General features: G+C 35.9%; 1 protein-coding gene across 2 annotated transcripts; it reads right to left on the reverse strand.

Annotated features, from left to right (window-relative positions):
* Positions 1 to 1,780: 1,780 nt before the first annotated feature.
* Positions 1,781 to 12,144, reverse strand: LOC138699745 (uncharacterized). Of its 2 annotated transcripts, none has more exons than XM_069825855.1 (2): positions 11,829 to 12,144; positions 1,781 to 11,728 (listed from the first exon to the last, which is right to left on the reverse strand). In XM_069825855.1, exon 2 carries the CDS (start codon positions 11,716 to 11,718, stop codon positions 10,648 to 10,650), a length of 1,071 nt encoding a protein of 356 aa, XP_069681956.1. In that variant the 5' UTR covers positions 11,719 to 11,728; positions 11,829 to 12,144; the 3' UTR covers positions 1,781 to 10,647. The 2 variants fall into 2 exon arrangements, with proteins under 2 accessions (XP_069681956.1, XP_069681955.1); XM_069825854.1 differs by having other exon boundaries at positions 11,825 to 12,143.
* Positions 12,145 to 12,430: the final 286 nt, after the last annotated feature.

Here is a 12,430-nt window from a genome sequence, read left to right on the forward strand (position 1 = left end):
TCTTACACATTAGTGATTTTTAAGTGTTTATTTTGTCACAAAGGCATTCTTACCGGTAGTTTATTGCAACTAAAATATAAATGACATCTGATTTTGATAAAGCTTTAAGTTGCTGAAGAAATATATAAATGTGACTATTGAATTTTTCGGAATAGATTAACCAATCAAGTTCTTTGAACTTTTTCGTCATTAGATAAGAGTCTCAGAAATTGAGACATGGAAAATGATCTTCCATTCTCATCTTTACGAAAGTTTATATTTTGAGGTGTTACAGGTCCCTTCTGAATTATGAGTTCTAATAAACTATTATTGTTCTTAGGAAAATATTTGGGGCTAAGAGGGATGAAGTTACAGGAGGATGGAGAAAGTTACACATTGCAGAACTGCACATATTGTATTCTTCACCCAACATAATTAGGAACATTAAATCCAGATGTTTGAGATGGGCAGGGCATGTAGCACATATGGACGAATCCAGAAATCCATATAGAGTGTTAGTTGGGAGGCCGAGACGTAGATGAGAGGGTAATATTAAAATGGATTTGAGGAAGGTGGGATATGATAGAAACTGGATTAATGTTGCACAGGATAGGGACCGATGGCGGGCTTTTGTGAGGGCAGCAATGAATCTGCAGGTTCCTTAAAAGGCATAAGTAATAATTAATGTAAGTATGCTGAAAATATACAGGGTCTTTATTCTTCAATGAACATATCGAAAAATTGATTAGTATGTCTTTGTCTTGTAATGAAAAATTGGGCCAATGCACACCACACACCCACTTCTTGATCATGCAATGGAAATTCATATACACATTGGGGATTTTTGGTCGCCCAAAATGTCAGACTTTGAGAATGTATACCATCACTTAAATAAAACTGTGCCTCATGTTACAAATACAAATAATGGGTCGACAATTTTCTCATGGACAGACTGAAGCATCCAGTTACAAATATTAACTTTGTATAAAATCAGGATTTGCAAATTTTGAACAACAGAAACTTTAACTGGGTAAAACTTCAAATTTAAGTTCCCTAAAAAGTTCCGTTGTCTAACAATCACCTATGTAAGCCATATAATAGGCAACTAAAATGACAGTTTTTATTCATATATGAGGCCTCACAGTCCTCTTTGAATAATCAAGACTATGTATTCTTCACCTGATATAATTAGGAACATTAAATCCAGACGTTCGAGATGGGCAGGGCATGTAGCACGTATGGGCGAATCCAGAAATGCATATAGAATGTTAGCTGGGAGACTGGAGGGAAAAAGACCTTTCGGGAGGCCGATACGTAGATGGGAGGATAATATTAAAGTGGATTTGAGGGAGGTGGGATATGATGATAGAGAGTAGATCAATCTTGCACAGGATAGGGACCGATGGCGGGCTTATGTGAGGGTGGCAATGAACCTGCAGGTTCCTTAAAAGCCATTTGTAAGTATATATAGTCAATAGGTATAGGTATCTACTCTTTTTAGAGCCTAAAGTTCCGTTGTCTAACAATCACCCATGTAAGACACAATGCCACTTTTTAGAGCCTAAAGTTCTGCTGTCAAACAATCACCTATGTAAGGCCTAATCAGTCTTAAAGCAGTTCGTAAAATAAAATTTCTTACAGAACTGTCACATCAATATGATGCAAGTAATGATCAAAGAATTTGTAGCATGGTTCAATGAAAATAAAACCAACATATTTTTACCAAATAGATTTTAATACTAAGTATATAAACAGTGAGTTGTTTCCTATATTATATATTTAAAAAGAAAATACTTTGTAATTCTTTATCTAGTTTCTTTTTATTCAGATCAACTATAAACAGTAAATACAGCTTTTTATAGAGCATCACAATATTCCACAAGGGAAAAAAAAAATATATATATATATATATATATATATTTTTTAAATCTCATACAGTTGTGCATGTTGTACAAAACTTCATATAACGTACAGTATTATGTAAGTAGTGAATATAGAAATCTTGTGCATTTTAACAGATAGAGAATGAACTCTCTGAAATTATTCTAGTTTAAGGCTTAATTATTAGCAAGGCACAAAAAAGGAAAGCACGATTTTCACACCCATTGTAACATTATGCCGTACTCATACAATTACAATATACAAGCATTATGTGCACTTAAAACAGACGTAATTGGACTTGGTAGCATTATGTAAAATACAAGTAATCTCTGTTGAGACAATGAAATGTATATTTATTACTTAAGGGATGAAACCAGACTTTTCAGTTATTCACTATAAAAGTACTGATTCTGTTCATAAAAGGTTATACAAGAATATACTTGGAGTATCTTGGATACAAAATTAAATAGTTTTTTCAAATGTGTTTTACAAAAAGTACAGAGAGTTCCTATGCAGACAGGTCCACTCCAATCTCTACCTAACAAAATCTGTTGGCAGGTGACGAGTGGTCACACACCAGTGTACAGATGGTCCCATTCCACTTTTTACTGCTTAGCTTCCTTGGGATAGACACTCCACACTACCATCATTAAGCCAACGAAATATTACTACCTGGTGTGCATAGGAACTCTGTAATATATATATAAAGTATGTAGCATACTCAATCTAATATTATAACATACACAGCCATTAGTATGGAATGATCTTGTGCTTCTGGAAGAGATATTTCGTTTTACTTAGTAAAGTATAAGAAAATATTAAACTATTCTTCTATTAATCCCATATATAAATGTGTGACACAGGTTCTGTAGTTTCGGACATGTAAATCATATTTAGATTAATATTTTAATTGGTGCATCTATATTGTATTTTGTTTGTTTAGCTAAAAATATGTTGCTTGCCTGTAGGCTTCTGAAAAGAAATTTATCATTGCAATGGTCTTATTGGGTTCTACTTCCATAGTTGTTTTCATTATCCCACCTTCTCTGCCAAACTTAAGACAAGTAACTCTATTTCTTTCCATTGGTGAAATGTCTCTTCCTTAGAATTATAAGATTAGAAAACTAGAGTCTTCAGCTCTGGTCAAAGTGGATATATATGTAAGATAAAAAAATTGTTACAAAGAGTAAACCTTAATATCCCTTGTGGTGTAAATACTGCATATTGCTTGATACATTAAATCATTCCTTCTACACCCTATAATGCCCTTTTGAATTGTAAGTGCTATGCACAGTTTAATTTCTCTGTCACTGGTCCTGAGTTTCTCTTTTACAAAATTTTATGCATACTTGCCATATGCAGAATGAACATTGTCGGAGATCCTGCTCTATGCAAAAAAAAAATATAATAATAATAATAAAAATAAATAAATAAAAAAAATAATAAAAAAATATATATACTTCATTACCATGTTTTATACATTTTACAACTACTCAGTTATTTAGTGACGTTTTGAATGATATTACTAATTATTATATTTCTTCAACTATAAAAGTCATAAATGATTTACAATGGACCCACATAGCATGGTACACTTTCATTTTCTGGATTCCACAAGAAAGGCATTCCTTATAATCACTAAGTGAAATATTTGATTTCATTTATAAATTATACTGTTTAAGTAGTAGTCATTAATTTTGAATAGCCCATATTTACAAATACAGTAGAACCTCTATTATCTGTGGTAATGAAGGGGGTGGAGTGAACAGTTAATCGAAAAAACTGGATCATCTGTATCATAAACTAATTACATAATAGTTTCGTGATTTTCTCCATGGTCTTTTCTTTTAACACACTAGGTAGTAGATGAGAAGTTCACCAATTTAAGTCTGTTCTTTACAATTCATGTTTGATTTTCCGATAAGTCAGTCAATGTTTTAATTTAAGTCTGGTTTTCAACGACAGGTTTTTAATGGCCAAGGAAACTCCTTATGACGACTGTCTGTGGAAAAATAGGAATAGTAGAGGTCTTGTATTGTAGATTTACAAATTTTATACAGTTTATATTTTATTTTTCATTAAATCGCGCACAGTTGTAATTCTTATCTCGTTTTGTGATGCGACATGAACCACATTTTCTCTTTTCCCAAACCACTCATTTACTTGCACTTTTTTTTCGTAGCACATGTTTTCTTTTGACACCTGTAGAACACATTTTGTATAGAAGTTAAACAGTACAGCCACTCGAAGAGTAGACCATACTGCATAAGGGTAAAAGTTTGTAAAAACCACTCTTTAGAAAAAAATTCGTACTAATATAATGTACAGTACTTCATATTTTTTCTGCGAGAGAGAAAGACAGTCTGGTGGATTATCAATCAGTTAACAGGGTGACGGATAATTGAGGTTTTACTGTACAGCCATTCATATGTTGTAATCACATCTGACATTTGCCCAGTGAAAAGCAATATAAGAAAGTGACCTGTGCAATTCACACTGTGCATCAAGTGTAGTAGTCATTAATTTTGAATATATTTACAAATACAGTCATTTTTATGCTGCAATTCACACTGGGCATCAAGTGAATTTAAGTGAAGAATCACATCACCATCAAGTACGCTCCACTGTATTGTAAGATTGTAATTTGACCAGGTTAACCTAATTCTGAGATGTGACTTATATTAAATATTTTCTAATTCTTCTGAGGGAGTTTGTCTAGCATCGGAACTGATACTTGTAATTCATTTATAAAGTCAGGCTTCATTTAAATCTTGGTAGCCCCACAACTGAATTAAAGGAATACTAGTTCGATGTAGGTTATTCAGTATAAAAAATAAATCTTTATTAAGTATGCCCAAACCCACTCTGCAGTATCATAAATGCTGACAGCATGTATTTCCGCGAATGTCTCCAAATATACTTTTTTGCAGCATTACAATAGTTTTTCCTTATACATACTTCACATAATATGAAAATAAAAATTGTATTCCAACTAACACATTTTCTGAAGAAATAAAATGCAGACAACATACTCATTGTCTTTTTTTTTCCTTATAGTAGTTAAACTAATGGAAAACTGCAAATCAAGCTTTCAGGTATAACTCCCTGTAAAGTTGATTTGAATAATTTCTAAGGAAAAATTGTTCCGGGGCCAGGCAAGTCCAGGGTTTGATGCCCAGCCCTGGAACAATTTTTCCTTCGAAATTATTCAAATCAACTTTACAGGGAGTTATACCTGAAAGCTTGATTTGCATAATACACATCACTGTTCGTTAACAGAAAACCACAATTTAAGTCACACAGAGTTAGTGTGCACTCAATGTTGGTTGCTTGACGGTTGTCAGCCCACTTTGAAGTTTGTGGATATAGAGGGAAAAATTGGATCGGTGTCTGGTAGAGTTCCCGCGTAGCTCAGTTGGTAGAGCGTTGGTACATTTAACCAAGGGTCCCGGGTTCGATGCCCAGCCCCAGAACAATTTTTCCCTCGAAATCATTAATGAAAAACTGTTTAAGAAGTCTTCATCTTAATCACGGATAATTTTGTTATGGTGCATTATGTTTTCCTGGCCTTTTGTTTGCTTTAATTCTGGCAAAGGACAAAATGCATGGGGTTTCCTTATCAGTTGTTTCACTAAGCCAGTGACACAATTCTTCTGGAACTTTATACTTTCAATCTCAGTTGTGTGAACTGTATTGAGAAAGACTTATTTTAAGCATGCTTAGATACACATTATAGCAGAGCATTTTCCTCATTGGAACATATATATTAAAAGAGAAATCATATGAATTATGTTTATGCAAGTTTTGACATTTTCCAAAGGCTGTACAACTATTAAAACAGAGTGTAGTTAAATTATATAAAGTCTACTACTGTGAAGTAACATCATGTCACACCACGAGATGAGCTGGTCTGGATTCAAATCCTGGTTGGGACAAGTTATCTAGTTGCGTGTTTTTTTTCGAGGTCCCCCCCCCCCCCACCACTCTTCATCTGATTTAAGCAGAAATTTTTGGTTACTTTTGGCATTGGACTTTGGAATCATTTCGTCTTTATTAATTTCAATTTCATCTTAACATCTTTCAATAGCTTTAGTTTTGGTATATAAGGCCGTCTTATTGCTTATCAAAATGGTAAATAGTGTTAATAACTATATTACATTTTTATTATTATAATAAACGTTTTCGGCATGATATGCCATCATCAGATCATTCATTAAACAGTTTTGCTTGACTAGCGTTTGGTATTTTCTAGTCAAGCAAAACTGTTTAATGAATGATCTGATGATGGCATATCATGCCGAAAACGTTTATCATAATAATAAAAATGTAATATAGTTATTAACACTATTTACCATTTTGATAAGCAATAAGACGGCCCTATATACCAAAACTTAAAGTTATCCCTGCTTATCGGCCAACACTACTTTCAACATGAAAAATCTTTCAATAGTTTTAGGTTGACCGAAGATGCAGCAGATGGCATCTGTCTGAAGAAGCTGCATAAGTCCCGGGGGACAGAGAGGCCTTCATAGTGGATTGCATCGAACTGGGTGCTGTGTAGATGAATCGATAGATGGCACCAAATAGTGAATTATGGTACCTACAGTAATATGATCTTCAAGTCACAATAGGATGCAACATGATGTAGTATCGTGATTTAAACGGCATCGATCTGAGAAAGGTGCAGAATTCCAAAGAGGGATGTTCTTGGTTGTTCTGCAGGGACTTTGTCAGATTTGGGTGTTGTAGTTGAACTGATGCCACCAAACAGTGAATCATGATCTTACAGGAATGCAGTCCTGACGACTTCAATATTCATCCCCATAGCATAATAAGTCTCAGGCTGCAATACAAGACTTCAGCCCCTCCTCAGAAAGGAAAATAATAATAATAATAATAATAATAATAATGATAACAATAAAATATTTGAAATAACTACTGAAGCTTTCCTGGCGACGTGATAACTCAAAATTTTCTCGGGCTTCCAGCCAGGTCATAAGTTGGTGATCCACCGACGTTTCGAGGATTTTCATCTTCCTCATCTTCAGGGTTAAATGATATCTAAGGGTACCCAGCTCCTAAATTTATAGTGCCAGAGGGAGGAGTTAGCCGAGGAGCTGTGCACTGATTGGCTCTTATTAGTGCGGACAGCGGCATGAACGCAGCCGACGTGTTGTCTTGCTTTGTGCTGTTCGGCTGATTGTCCGCGGGTCTCATGATGGGCTCGGCCGACGAGTTCTTATGTGTCCTCTGCTGATGATGGCTCATCGTCTGGGCGTTGAGAAATTTAATAGCCGGTGCCCACGCCGTGCTTAGTTGGAGACCCAAGTCCCAATTCAGGTTACCGCGTTCCGCTGCTATGGCCAGGGTTTCCTTTACTCTTCTATCCCAGTAGCCCGAACACTTCGCCAGGACCTCGGTGTTATTAAAATTAGCCCTATGGCTTTTTTCAATACAATACAATGTTCAGCCAATCCGGATTTTTCGGGCTGCATTAATCTGATGCATCTTTGATGTTCCGAAAGACGCATAGTTATTGTGCGTCCCGTCTGTCCAATATAAGCAGCCTCACATTCACAAGAAATGCGGTAGATCCCTGGTACTCTGAGGCCTAGATCGTCTTTTACTGATCTGACCTTACTCCTAATTTACGGCAGAGGTTTGTGGATTGTTTTTATTCCATGCTTGTAGAGCAGTCTGCTTATTTTTCCCGACAACTTCCCTGTGAATGGTAGACAGGCTATGGCTGGTTTTTCCGCTTCTTGTGAGTCCGTGATGACCTGCTGCTTACAAGAAGCGGAAAAACCAGCCATAGCCTGTCTACCATTCACAGGGAAGTTGTCGGGAAAGATAAGCAGACTGCTCTACAAGCATGGAATAAAAACAATCCACAAACCTCCGCCGAAAATTAGGAGTAAGGCCAGATCAGTAAAAGACGATCTAGGCCTCAGAGTACCAGGGATCTACCACATTCCTTGTGAATGTAAGGCTGCTTACATTGGACAGATGGGACGCATAATAACTACGCGTCTTTCGGAACATCAAAGAAGCATCAGATTAATGCAGCCCGAAAAATCCAGATTGGCTAAACGTCGTATTTAAAAAAGCCATAGGGCTAATTTTAATAACACTGAGGTCCTGGCGAAGTGTTTGGGCTACTGGGATAGAAGAGTAAAGGAAACCCTGGCCATAGCGGCGGAACGCGGTAACCTGAATAGGGGCTTGGGTCTCCAACTAAGCGCAGCGTGGGCACCGGCTATTAAATTTCTCAATGCCCAGACAACAGGCTGTCATCAGCGGAGGACACATAAGAACTCGTCGGCCGCATTCACGCAGCGGTCCACACTAATAAGTGCCAATCAGCGCACAGCTCCTCGGCTGACTCCTCCCTCTGGCACTACAAATTAAGGAGCTGGGTACCCTTAGATATCATTTAACCCTGAAGATGAGGAAGATGAACATCCTCGAAACGTCGGTGGATCACCAACTTATGACCTGGCTGGAAGCCCGAGAAAATTGAGTTAATAAAATATTTAATAAGTGTCGAACAATAAGTTCCATTCTCGATAAAAAAAAAAACCCCCTTCTCTGAAGCATGCTCTGGGATATAAACACTTTAAGACGTGTGAGAATGGAATTAAGCTCAAGTATCCATTCTTAACATAAGAATTGAACACACTGTAACATTTTTTAGTAGAGGATTTGAAATTTCCTTAGTTTGTCATGATTTATGAAGTAATTAGTTCCCCATCCAAATCCAGTACTATCAACTATCTCTTTCCGTGAGCATCATCTTCCAGGAAATTGCGTTATAACTCATTAAAATGGTAAAAGTTTATATTATGGATCACCTTGTATAATTTACTTAGTACCGTACTTCATATGACAGGGAAGCAAGAGAGAAAAAGTTCCAATTAAAGTCATGAGGTGTGGTTAGAACTTATATCAGTACTTAGGAAGTATTGTTTTCTATTCAATCTTTGGTAAAAGTACTAATTGTATAATATGACTGCTAATAACATACTTTCATTTAACAGGATCTCCAACACAACTCATTTTGCACAAAGAAAGTATGTTTAGTTGTGTAAAATGTTTGAAATACCTCTCTTAAAATCATGATTAACAATGTTTAAGACAGGAATTATATATGTAGCGCACTGAGGATACCCCCCCCCCCACCAAAAATGGGATTCTGTTTTGCTTATGACTAGGGAAAGGAAGTTCATGCATTTGCATATTTGATCTCTATCGTTGTGTGAATATGCTGAAAGATTATCTACATGAATCACAAATTTCTGAATAAAATGATATTACTTTTATTGTGCATAAAAGTGCATATTTTGCCTTTATTTATAAAAGCATAATATTTTAACATTTATGCAGGGAAACTGCATATTATGTATGTTTATTTGTCTTTCTCTCATTTCTAAAAGTGTGTAACCTCATAAACATGACTAATTTATGTTTATGAATTTTGAACCTAATGATGACGCCCTCATAGGGAGCTCTCAAGTTAGCATTTGGTATTCCTTTATTGCAGTCTTTAGCAGATTTCGATATAACAATATCCAGTTTAACATCAGTTCCAGGAAATGTAGGAGATAAAGTGAACGAGAAAATAGCAAATATTCTTTCCAAAAACCCTGGCTATTATCAACTTAAAGAAATTCAAGATATTCTCGAAGGAAAAACACCCAAAAACCAACAAAATTTTCTATAGAACAGCTCACAGCTTTTGTGCAAGCCCCTCTTACTTTTTGTGACGTAGAACGAAGTTTTTCGCGCTACAAAGCTATGCTGAGAGACAACAGGCGAAGAATGACAACAGAAAACATATGTTACTGCATTGTGAACTGTAACAGCATAAATGGAGCATTCAGCAATGAGGCAAGCACTTCAAAATCCATAAATTAAACGTAAGTTACCTATACCTTATTATTCTGTTAAAATAATCTCAGACTAATAATGCGTATTTTGTAGCATATTTATCTATTTTTACGGAATAAATGCATACATATTCTTCACGTTTTTAGGGCATGAACTTCCTTTCCCTGCTTATGACAGAAAACATACAAGAATCTGAAATGTCATAGGCTACTTAAAAAATTGTAACTTAAAGGCTCATTTTTACCATAGCCATCATTATGCCACACTCAGAATGTTAAATTCTAATCTATATCACGAAAAGCAGCAGAAAAAAGGCACTACCACTATATTCCAAAGCAAGGAACTTCCCTGAGGAATGGGCCATTATAAAACACACTTCGTAATTACACTATACTACCCAGCTTAAGAACATTCTTGAGAATGGAAAATTATTAACGGATCCAACATGATATAAAATACAATATACTGAACCTAAAACACAACACAAACTTGACTTAAACAAAGGAATTACAAAACTCGCTTAAAAGTTATTTCAATATTGGAGTAACTTAAGAACTGAACATGAAGGTCAGATGTTTGTTACCTTGACATTAGACAATCTAGCATGTTATCGGCAGCCAATTAAAATCAGCCTAGCTATGTGTGTGCTAGTGCCCACATCTAGCCTTTAAACATTATCTCAGGAAAATCCTCTGCTTCGAAAGACAGTATTAGTTTCACGCAAAAATGGAATGACATAAAATAGTATGGAAATTTCCCAATCTGTCAAACCAGCCTCTTGCTATCCACTTATAACGAAATCAATGTCATCTCCAGTACATTTACTGTCCAAACCATTGTAAATTGCTATTAATTTCACTGTTCACTGCTTGAACTTGTCTTTTATGTCCAGTAAAATATCTACGTAAAAATGTCATTTGCCAGAGCACGTGTGTGACTTTTCCCGCGAATATGGCTTAACACATTGAAATGTGTTTTGGGAACATCTGCAGTACATGCCTTACACTGTAATACAGAATCTCCAACACTGCTGAAGAATAATTTATGATATCTGAATCCCTCTGGTATTTTCAACCAAAACTTGTCTTCTTTCGATAGTTCCTGACTCTTGTTAGCCAATTTATGCAAATGCGCTTTTCCCAATTTGTGCTGAAATGCATTGCTACTACTTCCCAGTAATACATTGCACAAAGTGCACTTGTACACTCCCTCAATGCTTACTATTTCTTGGCTGCTTTTTGTTTGAACAGCTGTCATTTTGTTGTGGCTACTCTCTTTAATATGATTTTCTACGGACTCGGCACCATTCATGGCTACATTACACAAACGGCAGTGATATCTATTATCAATAACTAAAATATAATTCCAATTCCCATTCTGGTTACTTTCTTCACCAAGACTCATTTCGGCTGCTTTATTCATTACAGCATTGTCTTCACTGTTTACCTCTCTAGTGTTAGAAACTCCTTGTACTGATACTAGACTGGGCTCTTCTTTCATTGCTTTCCTCTCAAGCAGTAACATTGCCTTTCGGTGTGCGTCCTCCTGAAGATGCAAAGCTACTGATAGATCTGGATCCATATTATACGAAACGACTGGAGTTTTGCACACATCACAGTTGTATCTGATACCTCCTGTAGTTTCCACACAATTTGCTGGTGATTCTGTAGATTTCTTCTTTGTGGCAACAGCCTCAACAGATTGGTCATCGAAGTTTGTTTGCCATGGGCTCGACTCCTGTGACGTGCTGCTAGACTCTAACGACATACTATCACGTCCCAAATCGTCACTAGATTCACGATCTAGGAAATCGGTAAGTCTGTCGTACAAGTATTCTAATCGTCGAAGAACATCTTGGGATTTTATGTTGTTTCTCATTGCGAAGCTATTAAGTAATTTGACAACTGTGTCAACATGTTCCAATAATAAAGTCTCTTTGTTTCTTTTCATTTGGGATGGTTCGTATGCCATTTTAAAAATTCTGAAATGAAACAAAGGCATCACAATTTACATGTAGATTAATGAGTGATTATTACTTAATATTATTTAATGTAGTCTATATTTAAATGTTTCATACCTACTCTCTTTCCACCAAATCAAGTTATTACAATATTGAATTCATAAACGTATTATTAATGGTACTCCCCCGTGCAGCACCTGTAGTACTGTCAAATTCAATTATACTATACTATATAAATTCTTGTCGGATGTACTGCACACTAGGAATCCCAAGTTGTTATTCGGTTTACATGGCTATTTCTGCATAATTTCTGGTCATTTTAAATGAAGCAGACGATGCACAAACAAGTCTATTGTGAAATTTAGCTGATAAAATAAACTCCCTCATAGTTCGTGCAGAATCGTAACAAATCGTGCACAGACGCGAACTTGTGCTAACCAGAGTGGCCAACTATAAAACACGTATTGTCGCTACGGGTGTAGCAAAATATTTTATGCATTGGTATTCACAGGAATGCAATATCGTTCATCTCAACAAAACAATATTGTTATACGATGCTTACATTACCATTTAGATAGAATACAGGATAGGAATCTCTCTCTCTCTCTCTCTCTCTCTCTCTCTCTTTCCGGGCTTTATTATCAGAATTCAGAATCAAGCTGTTCATTTTAAAGACGAGAGGATCGGGGCAGGATCATCGTCTTTATAAACTCTCTTCTACTC

This window comes from Periplaneta americana, chromosome 5 (genome assembly GCF_040183065.1).
Source record: "Periplaneta americana isolate PAMFEO1 chromosome 5, P.americana_PAMFEO1_priV1, whole genome shotgun sequence".
NCBI lineage: Eukaryota > Metazoa > Arthropoda > Insecta > Blattodea > Blattidae > Periplaneta > Periplaneta americana.